Source organism: Berghia stephanieae, chromosome 12, assembly GCF_034508935.2.
Source record: "Berghia stephanieae isolate SIO BIC M18660-M18661 chromosome 12, UCSD_Bste_1.3, whole genome shotgun sequence".
NCBI classification, from domain to species: domain Eukaryota; kingdom Metazoa; phylum Mollusca; class Gastropoda; order Nudibranchia; family Aeolidiidae; genus Berghia; species Berghia stephanieae.
The window spans coordinates 27446884-27459580 of record NC_088371.1 but is presented as its reverse complement, the minus strand read 5'-3'; the positions used below and the strand labels follow the sequence as shown (position 1 = coordinate 27459580).

General features: G+C 38.3%; 1 protein-coding gene across 1 annotated transcript in view; it reads right to left on the bottom strand.

Moving 5' to 3' along the window:
- Window positions 1–12697, bottom strand: part of LOC144957987 (uncharacterized) — a 115188-nt gene that overhangs the window by 79506 nt on the left and 22985 nt on the right. The window contains exon 2 of the mRNA XM_078889559.1: window positions 6361–6987. Coding sequence (XP_078745685.1) covers window positions 6361–6542 — 182 coding nt within the window. The 5' untranslated portion in view covers window positions 6543–6987. The remainder of the gene's footprint in view (window positions 1–6360; window positions 6988–12697) is intronic.

Genomic DNA, 12697 nt, shown 5'->3' with positions numbered 1-12697 from the left:
GAAGAAGAAGAAGAAGAAAGAAGAAGAAGAAGAAGAAGAAGAAAGAAGAAGAGAAGAAGAAGAAGAAGAAGAAGAAGAAGAGAGAAGAAGAAGAAGAAAGAAGAAGAAGAAGAAGAAGAAGAAGAAGAAGAAGAAGAAGAAGAGAGAAGAAGAAGAAGAGAAGAAGAGAAGAAGAAGAAGAAGAAGAAGAAGAAGAAGAGAGAAGAAAGAAAGAAGAGAAGAAGAAGAAGAAGAAGAAGAAGAAGAAGAAGAAGAAGAAGAAGAAGAAGAAGAAGAAGAAGAAGAAGAAGAAGAAGAAGAAGAAGAAGAAGAAGAAGAAGAAGAGAAGAAGAAGAAGAAGAAGAAGAAAGAGAAGAAGAAGAAGAAGAGAAGAAGAAGAGAAGAAGAAGAAGAGAAGAAGAAGAAGAAGAGAGAAGAAGAAGAAGAAGAAGAGAAGAAGAAGAAGAAGAAGAAGAAGAAGAAGAAGAAGAAGAAGAAGAAGAAGAAGAAGAAGAAGAAGAAGAAGAAGAAGAAGAAGAAGAGAAAGAAGAAGAAGAAGAAGAAGAAGAAGAGAGAAAGAAGAAGAAGAAGAAGAAGAAGAAGAAAGAAGAGAGAAGAAGAAGAGAGAAGAAGAAGAAGAGAAGAAAGAAGAAGAAGAAGAGAAGAAGAAGAGAAGAAGAAGGAAGAAGAAGAAGAAGAAGAAGAAAGAAGAAGAAGAAGAAGAGAGAAGAAGAGAAGAAGAAGAAGAAGAAGAAGAAGAAGAAGAAGAAGAAAGAAGAAGAAGAAGAAGAAGAAGAAGAGAAGAAGAAGAAGAAGAAGAAGAAGAAGAAGAGAAGAAGAAGAAGAAGAAGAAGAAGAAGAAGAAGAAGAAGAAGAAGAAGGAAGAAGAAGAAGAAGAAGAAAGAAGAAGAAGAAGAAGAAGAAGAAGAAGAAGAAGAAGAAGAAGAAGAAGAAGAAGAAGAAGAAGAAGAAGAAGAAGAGAAGAAGAAGAAGAAGGAAGAAGAAGAAGAAGAAGAAGAAGAAGAAGAGAGAAGAAGAGAAGAAAGAAGAAGAAGAAGAAAGAAGAAAGAAGAAGAAGAAGAAGAGAAGAAGAAGAAGAAGAAGAAGAAAGAAGAAGAAGAAGAAGAAGAAGAAGAAGAAGAAGAAGAAGAAGAAGAAGAAGAGAAGAAGAAGAAGAAGAAGAAGAAGAAGAGAAGAAGAAGAAGAAAGAAGAAGAAGAAGAAAGAAGAAGAAGAGAAGAAGAAGAAGAGAAGAAGAAGAAAGAAGAAGAAGAAGAGAAGAAGAAGAAGAAGAAGAAGAAGAAGAAGAAGAAGAAGAAGAAGAAGAAGAAGAAGAAGAAGAAGAAGAAAGAAGAGAAGAAGAAGAAGAAGAAAGAAGAAGAAGAAGAAGAAAGAAGAAGAAGAAGAAAGAAGAAGAAGAAGAGAGAAGAAGAAGGAAGAAGAAGAAGAAGAAGAAGAAGAAAGAGAAAGAAGAAGAGAAGAAGAAGAAGAAGAAGAAGAAGAAGAAGAAGAAGAAGAAGAAGAAGAAGAAGAGAAGAAGAAGAAGAGAAGAAGAAGAAGAAGAAGAAGAAGAAGAAGAGAGAAGAAGAAGAAGAAGAAGAAGAAGAAGAAGAAGAAGAAGAAGAAGAAGAAGAAGAAGAAGAAGAGAAGAAGAAGAAGAAGAAGAAGAAGAGAGAAGAAGAAGAAGAAGAAGAGAGAGAGAAGAAGAGGAGGAGAGGAGGAGAGAGGAGGAGGAGAGGGGAGGAGGAGAGGAGAGGAGGAGGAGGAGGAGGAGGAAGGAGGAAGGAGGGAGGAGGAGGAGGAGGGGAGGAGGAGGAGGAGGAAGGAGGAGGAGGGGGAAGGAGGAGGAGGAAGGAGGAGGAGGGAGGAGGAGGAGGAGAAGAAGAGAGGAAGAAGGAAGAAGAGGGGGAGGGGGAGAAGGAGGAGGAGAAGAAGAAGAAGAAGAAGAAGGAGGAGGAGGAGAAGGAGGAGGAGAAGAGGAAGAAGAAGTAGAACAAGAAGAAGAAGAAAGAGTAGAAGAAGAAAAGAATAGCTCTCCCCAATAAATCGAAATAGGCCTGACCCTTCTCCCAGTGACTCGACCAGTCTTTGTTTCTCTATGAAAAATTGAAGACTTCAGGGACGGTGACCGATTCCTTTTGAATGTCACGATCTTATATCATGAAAGGCAGCCATTCATGGAAATCCGATCGGCACATTGTTTGGATACGTTCGAAGAAAACTGTAGAAACATGTTTCGAATTATTAAAACAATTCCACCCAGCTTTCTATACCCTGGAATAATCTGTGCCCGGTTGGCACATTGTTTTGACACGATCGAAGAAAACTGTAGAACCATGTTTCGAATGATTAAAACAATTCCACCTAGCCTTCTATGGATAGTATGAAGTTGACGTCACTCAGGTCTTTGTTATTGCTTTTTGTCATCCGCGTTTATGAGTAATTCTCACAAAACTGTATTAACCAGACTATAAACGTTAAAGGTTTCACATAGTTTTGTGTGTTGGTCCATTATACTTCCGAATGGCAATACCGGATGGCAATATTGTGAGCTTCTTAGCCAAGCGCATACTATCTATATCCTGAAACACTCCGTGCACACTGTTTTCATACGTTTGTTACCAATCGTAGCATAACGGTATTCTTTTGGCGTAAAAAAAGTATGCTTTTATATAGCATCAATATTCACTAAACTTGCTCAAAGCGCTTTAGGGGGGTTCCTGGCCAACACCAACGCTTAACATGTAGGACTGGACATTACGCCTGTTAGGCGATATTACATTTTTTCGGACAGAGACAAAGCTGTTAACGGCCAGGTACTCATTTTACACCTGAGAACAGTGAGTGAATGTAGGTAAAGAGCCTTTTTCCGAGGTCTCAACTATGCATCGAGCGATAGTTAAAATTGAATTCACAGTTTAACTTATAAAATTACCTTTTAAATGTATGTCTTGAATAGGTAAAAAGTACTGAACAAAAATGAAGAAAAGCTGAAATGAACAAAATATCAAATACGGAACGTTTCGGACTCAAAACCCTTCTTCATCCAATAGCAAACACAATAAAAACATGAATACATTTAAAATCTAAACAGTCGGCAAAGGATATTTGAGTCAGATGTGCCAAATAGTATTTCTGTGCCGTCCTTATGGATTAAATTGAGCTTTTATATAGCGCAATATCCACTAAATGTGCTCAAAGCGCTTTACAAGGGGTCCCTGACCAACACCAACACGTAACATGTAGAACGAGACATGACGCCTGTTAGGCGATATTACAACTTTTTTTGTGTGACAGAGACATCGCTGTCAACGGCCAGGTACTCATTTTACTTCTAAGTACGGTGAAAGAATGTGAGAAAAGAGCCTTTTTTCAAGGACTCAACTATGCGCCGAGTAAGGCTCGAACCTAGGCCCTTCCGATCCGAAAGCAAGTGTCTTACCACTAAACCACATAGTCCCTCTGCATACTAAGTGATGTATTCATGCTTTTATTGGGGTTTTTTATTGGCTGAAGAAGGGCTTTGAACCCGAATCATTCTGTGTTTGATATTTTGTTATTTTCCAAACTGTTCTTTAATTTAAATTTGTGTTCATTACTTATAACAGTCCACAGCTTCCAGCATCCTAGTATCGCCATGAATAGAATGAGTTTTGTATTCCAAGAAAAATCGCCCGAAATACTGAATTTCCCAATTTTGATCATTTGAACTTTAAACTCATCTGGTTCATTCGACGTACACTTATTTGCAGGTCTGATAACCAAATTCATTATGGGCGCATTGTTGTAATGGAAATCTTTTTTTTTTAATGACGCAAAATATTGTCCATTACAACAATGTTAACTTAGCCAATAATAAATTGGGTAATCGGGTGTTAATTATTTTGACATAAGAAATAAATCATAACAAATTATAATGTCATATTAATATGTGTCAATTTGAATGGTATCCGTTTACGGCGAGACGAAATCTGACACAGGAGGATGGGGGGTGTTAACCATTTGTTAGACCTGCATATATGTACACGTCGGATTCATTACTCCCATATACCAGATCAACACGGTATGTCACGTTTGAAGATAATCGTGAAAATATTTCATGTTTTGAACTATTCCAGTAATTCCACTGGATGGTCGGAGATGATGGCTATACCACCATTTATCATAACCTACTATCTCATGTATTCTTGTACGCCGGCATTCTATTGGGGTATAGAACAATGGCATATCATCTTTCCTATCATCATTGCTGCTGCTACTACTACTACTACTACTACTACTACTACTACTACTACTACTACTACTACTACTATTACTACTCCTGCTACTACTACTACTGCTACTACTACTACTGCTACTACTACTACTACTACTACTACTACTACTACTACTACTACTATACTACTGCTGCTGCTGCTGCTGCTGCTACTATTACTACTACTACTACTCCTACTACTACTACTACTACTACTACTACTACTGCTGCTGCTGCTGCTGCTACTACTACTACTACTACTACTACTACTACTACTACTACTACTACTACTACTACTACTACTTGCTGCTGCTGCTGCTGCTGCTGCTGCTGCTGCTGCTGCTGCTGCTGCTGCTACTACTACTACCACTACTAATACTACTACTACTACTACTACTACTACTACTCTATCTATTTATCTCTCTATCTATCTATCCATCCATCTACTAATTTATTTATCTATCTCTTTCTTTCTTTCTCTTTACTCTCTCTCTCTCTCTCTCTCTCGCTCTATCTCTCGCTCTATCTCTCTCCCTCTCTCTCCCCCCCTCTCTCTCCCCCTCTCTCTCTCTCCTCTCTCTCTCTCTCTCTCTCTCTCTCTCTCTCTCTCTCTCAAGAGTCAAACATACAGATCGGCACACGTGTACATCCACACACACACACACACACACACACACAGACGCTTTTCTTACATACTCACATTTCGATCCACAGCAATTTAAACCCTTTCGGGAATACAGACAGAACAGAACAAGTACAAGCCATAGCCCTATTATAATACTCTTTTAGTACGCCATGGTACAAGCTCATTGACCCGTTAATGGCGGGCGTGCTTTGGAAAGACATGTATTCAAATATTTGGCAAGAAAACTAGTCCTTTAAATATTGATCGATTTAATTTAAATGAATCCCTCATCTTGGCAAAAACTATCAAACCTGGGACCATGCTAGTACTTGATTAAAGTCCCAGGTTGGAGAGTTTATGCGAAGACAAGGGTCATTTAATTAGATCGATATTTGAAGGACGAGTTTTCTGGCCAAATTAAAAATAAAAAGAGTACGTGTCTTGCTAGGCATCGACGACAGTCAACTGATAAACACACCCATCCTCCTGTGTCAGATGTCGTCTGGTCGTCAACGGATACCATTTAAATTGACACATATTAATATGACCTTATAATTTGTTATGATGTAGTTCCTATGTCAAAATAATTAAGAGCTTTTTCAAAATGAATAAATGAAAAAATGTGACCATTTCGTCTCGAAACGGTATTATGTCAGGATGGACAAGGTGAGCAAAAAAACCATGACATTATAGGCAGTGAGGTTACTTTACTGGTGTATAGTTGTGGTTTTAAAATTTTTTTTATCGTAACAAGGACTCAAAAGCCTTCTTCAGACAACAATGAAATAATTAATAAATTACTTAATAACCAGATAGACGACAGATGAATGTACAATTACGTCATCACTTTTCACGCAGATCATTATGCACGATTGATGACTCATGATTGTTCATTAATGGGATATTAACGCTTGCTTACGTCACAAAGGAAAGAATAAGTCTATTTTCTTATTGTTATAAATTGCAAGTCACTCTACAACTGATACATTCAACACAATGCAGTTTTGAAGCTGCGAATCACATTTTGGACATTTTCAACCTTTTGATATTTCTGAAATAGATCATTCTTTTCTCTTTAATTTGATACCTGTTTCATTGATGAAATCATCCCTCTTTCAATGGGTGAAAACAGGGTTTACTCCCTTTAAAAATAAATTTTATATTACTTCGAGACCGTTTTTAACTTTTAAAAAGTACGATTTATGATAGAAAAAAATAACTAAAAAACTCAAAAATTGAAAAAAAAAAGCATTTTGACATGTTTAGTCACTTTTCAGATATGCTGGCTGTTTTCTCAGTTCAGCCAGATGTACCTTCCGGACCAAACCGTCGCGCGACATCACAGTTAGAGCAAAATCTGCTTTTCCCAAAAAGTAAAAGGTGATAATATACGGTATAACCAATGTTCCTATTCCGCAAAACACTCGCACACACACACACACATCCACACACACACACACATCCACACACGCACGCACGCACACACATTCTGTAACACTTACCTTTTACACATGTTGTCACAAATATCTGGAAACAGCTGATGATTTCTCGTCAAAGGTGCTGCTCCCGGTTTCGATACCAACACTTGTTTCGGGTGAAACGAAGCTGGGAGACAGTGAGACAGACATAGCATTGACGTGAAGACGACGGCTGACAGGAGGCAGGATTTGCAAGACGTGACCATTTTGTGCGGTGTGCGTTTAATTTTGTGCGTAGAGAAATTGGCAGAGTACAAGTTAGTGCTGTAGAAAATGTCAAATTAAAATGACAACTTTGATCAATTTGGTTTTGTCAGAAAGTTCTTCTGGCCGTTGTTTATTGTCGAATTAATAATTTCAAGATGAGAGTACTATGGTGACCCACTTTCTATTTTCTTGTTTTGAGAGGGATTTTTTTCTCTTGAAAAAGTATTGTTGAAATATCAAAACCCTACTTCTATTCTTATGAATTTACGACTCCAGTTTAGATCTCTTTTGACTTTAGTACTATTTTTTAAAATATGATACTTTATATAATGAAATTATTGACGCTTGTCTCTCTGATGTTATGTTGATTCGTCGTTGCTGTAATCGTCTGATGGTTTTCCGTCGGTGGCTGGGAGGTTTGGGGTCTTGATTCAAACTGTTTGGCTGGATTGAAAGCAAAATGAACAAGAATAGAATTCAGGTTTATTTTATAGAGTATGTGACACATCCCCCCGACCCTACTTCCCTCATAATGAAAGTAAAGTTCAAAGATAACCGTTTAATGCATAAGTCGAATTTTTCACGACATGCTTTCGCGCATTCAGCTACCTATGTGTGCAATGCCCTTTCAGCAGACACCAGACATCGTGATTCCCTGTCCTCTTTTAAAGCCTCTTTGAAGACAGAGTTACTTCCTTTCAGTTTTTTTGTGAGTGAGTTTATTGAATGATATATGAGGTCGCACGTGATATTATATATATATATATATATATATATATATATATATATATATATATATATATATATATATTACAAAGCGCTTCCGAGCACTTTTGGTGGAGAGGGGCGAATGGAAATTATTATTATTATTATTATTTTTATTTTTATTATTATTATTATTATTATTATTATTATTATTATTATTATTATTATTATTATTATTATTATATTGTTATTATTATTTTCACTATTATTATTATCACTATTATTATTTTGTGTCAATTAATTCACACATGAAAGGTAGTCACGGCAAGACACATTCTTGGGCCAATACACGTTTTGATTCCATCCTTCCTTTCTATCCCCAACGTATGTCAAGGGAATCAAAGACCAAACTCAAACGGTACTAGATCGGTATGAATCGGATCCTGAAAAGTCAATTTAGAGTTAAAACTACACGATTTATGAGCTTAAAGTTTTTAGCAATCTAAGACTTTATCTATTTTCCAACATTTCGCATAGAAATTTACCCGAAATCCCATGTTCATTGATAGAAATTTAATGACCAGCACTTTTTTTCCTCCCGTTTTAACTCGCTCCGATAATTGATAGGATATTTTTTATTTACTTACTTACTTACTTACTTACTTACTTACTTACTTACTTACTTACTTACTTACTTACTATCCAGCGTCGTCCTCATTGACGTTGGCTGCCCACACTCTGCGATGACAAATGTCCATGTCCCATTCCTCCCCTCTGGAGACGGTATTTATTATTTACGAGGTTTTAAATGTCAACTATGGACTACTTTGATTGAACGGTCCTAAATTATCAAATTTGATGTACTAGAGCTTTTCTCCCCTTTATTTTCAATTTTATCAAAGAAATACGGAAGTATGGAATTTGAATTGCCTCCCGGCGTTTCCAAATATCAGCAGAAAAGGGTTTTCATTCATTTTTTAACATTTTTGATTTTTGTTTAATCAAAGAAGAAACCGAGGATTAAATGGTATTGGATGAATTAAAAAAAAGTATGTGTATATGGGGGGGGGGGGGGTTGATTGAGTGAGAAGAGATGGACGGATGAAGAGGAAATTGAGGAGCATCAGGGGCCGTATTCATGAAAGCGGACTAGCGCTAAGTTTCTGACTACCTCTGACTTTAGTCTAGGACTTGAAAAAATTGGATTCCATTTGAGCTGACTAAGCAAGTCCGAGACTAAAATCACGGCACCTTCGGCCAAGTTTTAGTCATTTGCTGAGGCAGGACTTCACAAGCTTACACTGAGACTAGTAATTAGGTTTCGTCATAGCGTCAACAAGATAGCAGCTATTTTTAGATGAGAGAGTTTCGACTCGGAAAAAAACTAAAATAAAAAAAACTGAATATTATCGGCTCGTGAGTGCGAGTGACTGGAGACTCTAAATCGAAGGATTTGCGTCAAAGAACAACCAAAAGAAATGATTAGAAAGTATAGAGGAGACAAAATTTATTCTGCTGGCATTGTAACTGACTGAAATAATGTGATTCGTCAGAACACACTTTCTCTTTTGTTTGTTTGCTTTTAATTTTATTTTGTTTAATTTTTTTTTTTTGGTTCAATTTGGTTGAGTTTCACTGTAACTTTCATGGGCCTAAATATAGAATTGACAGTCGACCACATCATTGTAGTCTAGCAGTCGAATGTCAATATCACGTGATTTGATTCATCATGACAAAAGTAAGTTCAAATATGAAAAAGACCGAAATATAATCTATACCAGGTGTGTTGCTAATTTCCTCTTTGGAAATCTTTTGCGTTGAAAGTATGACGGCGGGTATATTACATGCCATCATGCACTAGAGAGCGTGGTGTTACCAGCAAATAACAGCCGAATTAGTCACCGTCCTTACAACACCCAGTTCTAGGCAAGAGACTAGCTAGTCTGAGACTAGAAAGCGTTCATGAAATCCGAATTTTTAAGTCACTTGATCCGCTTAGGCTTAAAACTAGAAGGTCATTTACTAGACTAGTGAATAACTAAATCTCAAGTCCGCGTTCATGAAAACGGGCCTATTAGGAGTACGACAATGATGATGGTGAGGATGATGATGGTGATGATGATGATGATGATGATGATGATGACGATGATGATGATCATGATGATGATGATGATGATCATGATGATGATGATGATGATGATGTTGATGTTGATGATGATGATGATGATGATGATGATGATGACGATGATGATTATGATGAAAGAGAAAAAGGATGAGCAAAGAGAAAATACACGAAACAATATCATCTTAATGGTCCATAAAACCAAATGGATTAGTTTGTTGTCGTGCGTGATTACGAGCTCTCTATTCCTATTATTATTTTGTGTACACAAATATTAAAATCTCCACATCAATTCTCAATTCAGTCATAATCGGTCAAAACAGATTTTCTTTAATTTGGCAAGAAATGTATTTTAGTTCATTGCATCTCACCGGACGTATACATATATGCAGGTCTGGCGTCCTGCAATCGTTGGCCTAGTTTAAGATTGTTGTAATGGACAATATTTTGTGTCATTTTTGAGATTTTATTTACAACCATGAGCCCATCGTGAATTGGGTTATCAGACCTGCAAATAAGCGCAGGTCGATCCCACCCCCTTAGTCCGGTATATTGTCAGGATCAACCGAGTGTTGGGAAATTATCATGATCAGAAAAATAATTTCTTTTTTTTCGTGCTTTGGCCACACCAAAAGACACGATTCGATTGAAAAGATTTGCTTGGAGGGTGGGTGCCTGGGTGGGTGCCTGGGTGGGTGCCTGGGTGGGTGCCTGGGTGGGTGCCTGGGTGGATGCCTGGGTGGGTGCCTGGGTGGGTGCCTGGGTGGGTGCCTGGGAGGGCAAGTGGAGCAGATGGAGGCCTAGGAGGAGGTGATTCTAAGACACAACAGGCTGAACATGGAGAACAACCACAGAGGCAAGACGCACGGGACAGTTGAAAACCAGAAAGGGATTGTGTCGGGTTGTTTGGGGGGCTACGACCATCAAGTATCCATCCGTCTTAGAAACTATAAAGAAAAAATACTTGAACTTTCATATAGCTGAACGTGCTCATAGCACTTTGCAAGTTGTTGCCAATAGCAGCACTCAATATGTAGGATGAGACATGACGCCCGTTAGGCGATATTACAAATTTTCCGACAGAGACAAAGCTGTTAACGGCCAAGTAATCATTTTATACCCGAGTACGGTGAGAGAATGAGTGTAAAGAGCCTTTTTCAGTGACTTAACTGGGAGAGTGGGACTCGAACCCTGGACCTTCCAATCCGAAGGAGAGTGTCATACCACAAGACTACATAACTGCGCAGAAGAAGAAAAAGAAGAAGAAGAAGAAGAAGAAGAAGAAACAACAACAACAACAACAACAACAACAACATAGAAGGAGAAGAAGGAGGAGGAGGAGGAAGGAGGAGGAGAAGAAGGCCTTGAACAAGTCATCACGCCCTAGCTCAATTTGGAGCGCTGCATTGCGGCTGACGCCTAGGTTATTTCAGTCTTCCCTTGGAATAGACCCTAGAGACAAATTTCCTCTTTTGTTAAAAATGTGTTTTATCAGTGTGTGACCAGATTGGCCAATTGATAAACAGTTTTTTTTTGTCTTTTTACAATAGCAATCTTTATAAGGACAGATTATTTTCTAAGCAGATCAATGCATATATGCTATCAATGTTCAAATTTCTTGGACAATATTATGTTTGTATTGATTCAGCGAAAGCTTTCATTTCAAATTCCGTTCGATTCATATGAAGGAATCCATCTGATGTCCAAAGTCGTCTTGAAAATTATCAGCTATGCGGATTTGTGGTGTGACACTCGTTTTCGGATCGGAATATCCTGGGTTCTAACCTCGCTCGGCGCATAGTTGAGTCCTTGGAAAAGACTCTTCACCGACATTTTCTCACCGTACTCTCATCATTGTTGTGGTGTTGGTGATCGTGAGTGTGATCGAGATGATGATAGTGGTGGTGGTGGTGGTGATGATGATGATGATGATGATGATGATGATGATGATGATGATGATGATGATGATGATGATGATGGTGGTGGTGGTGGTGGTGGTAATGATGATGGTGATGATGATGGTGGTGGTGGTGATGGTGGTGATGGTGGTGATGATGATGGTGGTGGTAGTGGTGGTGGTAATGATGATGATGATGATGATGATGATGATGATGATGATGATGATAATGATGATGATGATTGCGGTGGTGGTGATGATGATGATGATGATGATGATGATGATGATGATGATGGTGATGATGAAGATGATGATGATGATGATGATGATGATGATGATGATGATGATGATGTCTCGAAATTTCAGGTTTGAGAGTTGTTTTTTTTTAAGATGAGGGTCAATTTAAACCGATCAATATTTTAAGGACGGGTTTTCTGGCCAAAATTGTTAATATGTTTGTTTTTTGTTTTTCCGAGAACGACTGACTTGTCAGCATCCAGATCATCTTGACTTTATCTAGATAAAATGAAGTTGACGTCACTTGGGTCTTTGTTATTGTTTTTGCCATCCGCGTTTATGAGTAATTCTCACTAAACTGGTGTGTTAACCAGACTATAAACGTTTAAGGTTACACACAGTTTTGTGTGTTGGTACGTTTCACTTTCGGATGGCAATGTTGTGAGCTTCTTAGCCAAGCGCATACTATCTATACTAGGCCGGTGGGTCACATTTGTAAACATTATTTTTGTTGTTTTAGGTTTGTTTTGTGTGTGTTTGTGTGCGTGTGTGTTTGTGTGCGTGTGTGTGTGCGTGTGTGTGTGTGGGGGGGGGGGGGGGGGGGGGACTATGTGGTCTATTGGTATGATATTTGCTTTCGGGTCGGAAGTCGGAAGGTCCAGGGTTCGAATCCCGCTCTGAGCGGCGCATAGTGGAGTGCTTGGGAAAAGCGCTTTACTCACATGATCTCACCGTACTCTGGTGTAAAATGAGTACCTGGTCGTTAACATGTTGTCTTTGTCGGAAGAAAAAAAAATGTGATATCGCTTTGCAGGCGTCATGTCCCAGGTTTGAAAGCTTTTGCTAAGACGAGAGTCATTTAAATCGATCGATATTTGAAGGACGAGTTTTCTGGCCAAATTTCTAAATATGTGTTTTTCCAGAGTACGGCAGATGTGTGGTGTTAATGGCGGTGTTGGTCTACGGGCGATAATGAGGAGTTAGGTGGGATGGATAATAATATTAGATAAACAAATTAGCACAATTTATACATTGTGTTTCCATTTTGATGGAGATGTTTTTTTATGACAATGATGACGGTGGTGGTGTTGTGGTGTTTGTGATCGTGGGTGTGGTGGCGATGATGATGATGATGATGATGATGATGATGATGATGATGATGGTGATAAGTTTCAATCTGATAAATCTGAAGA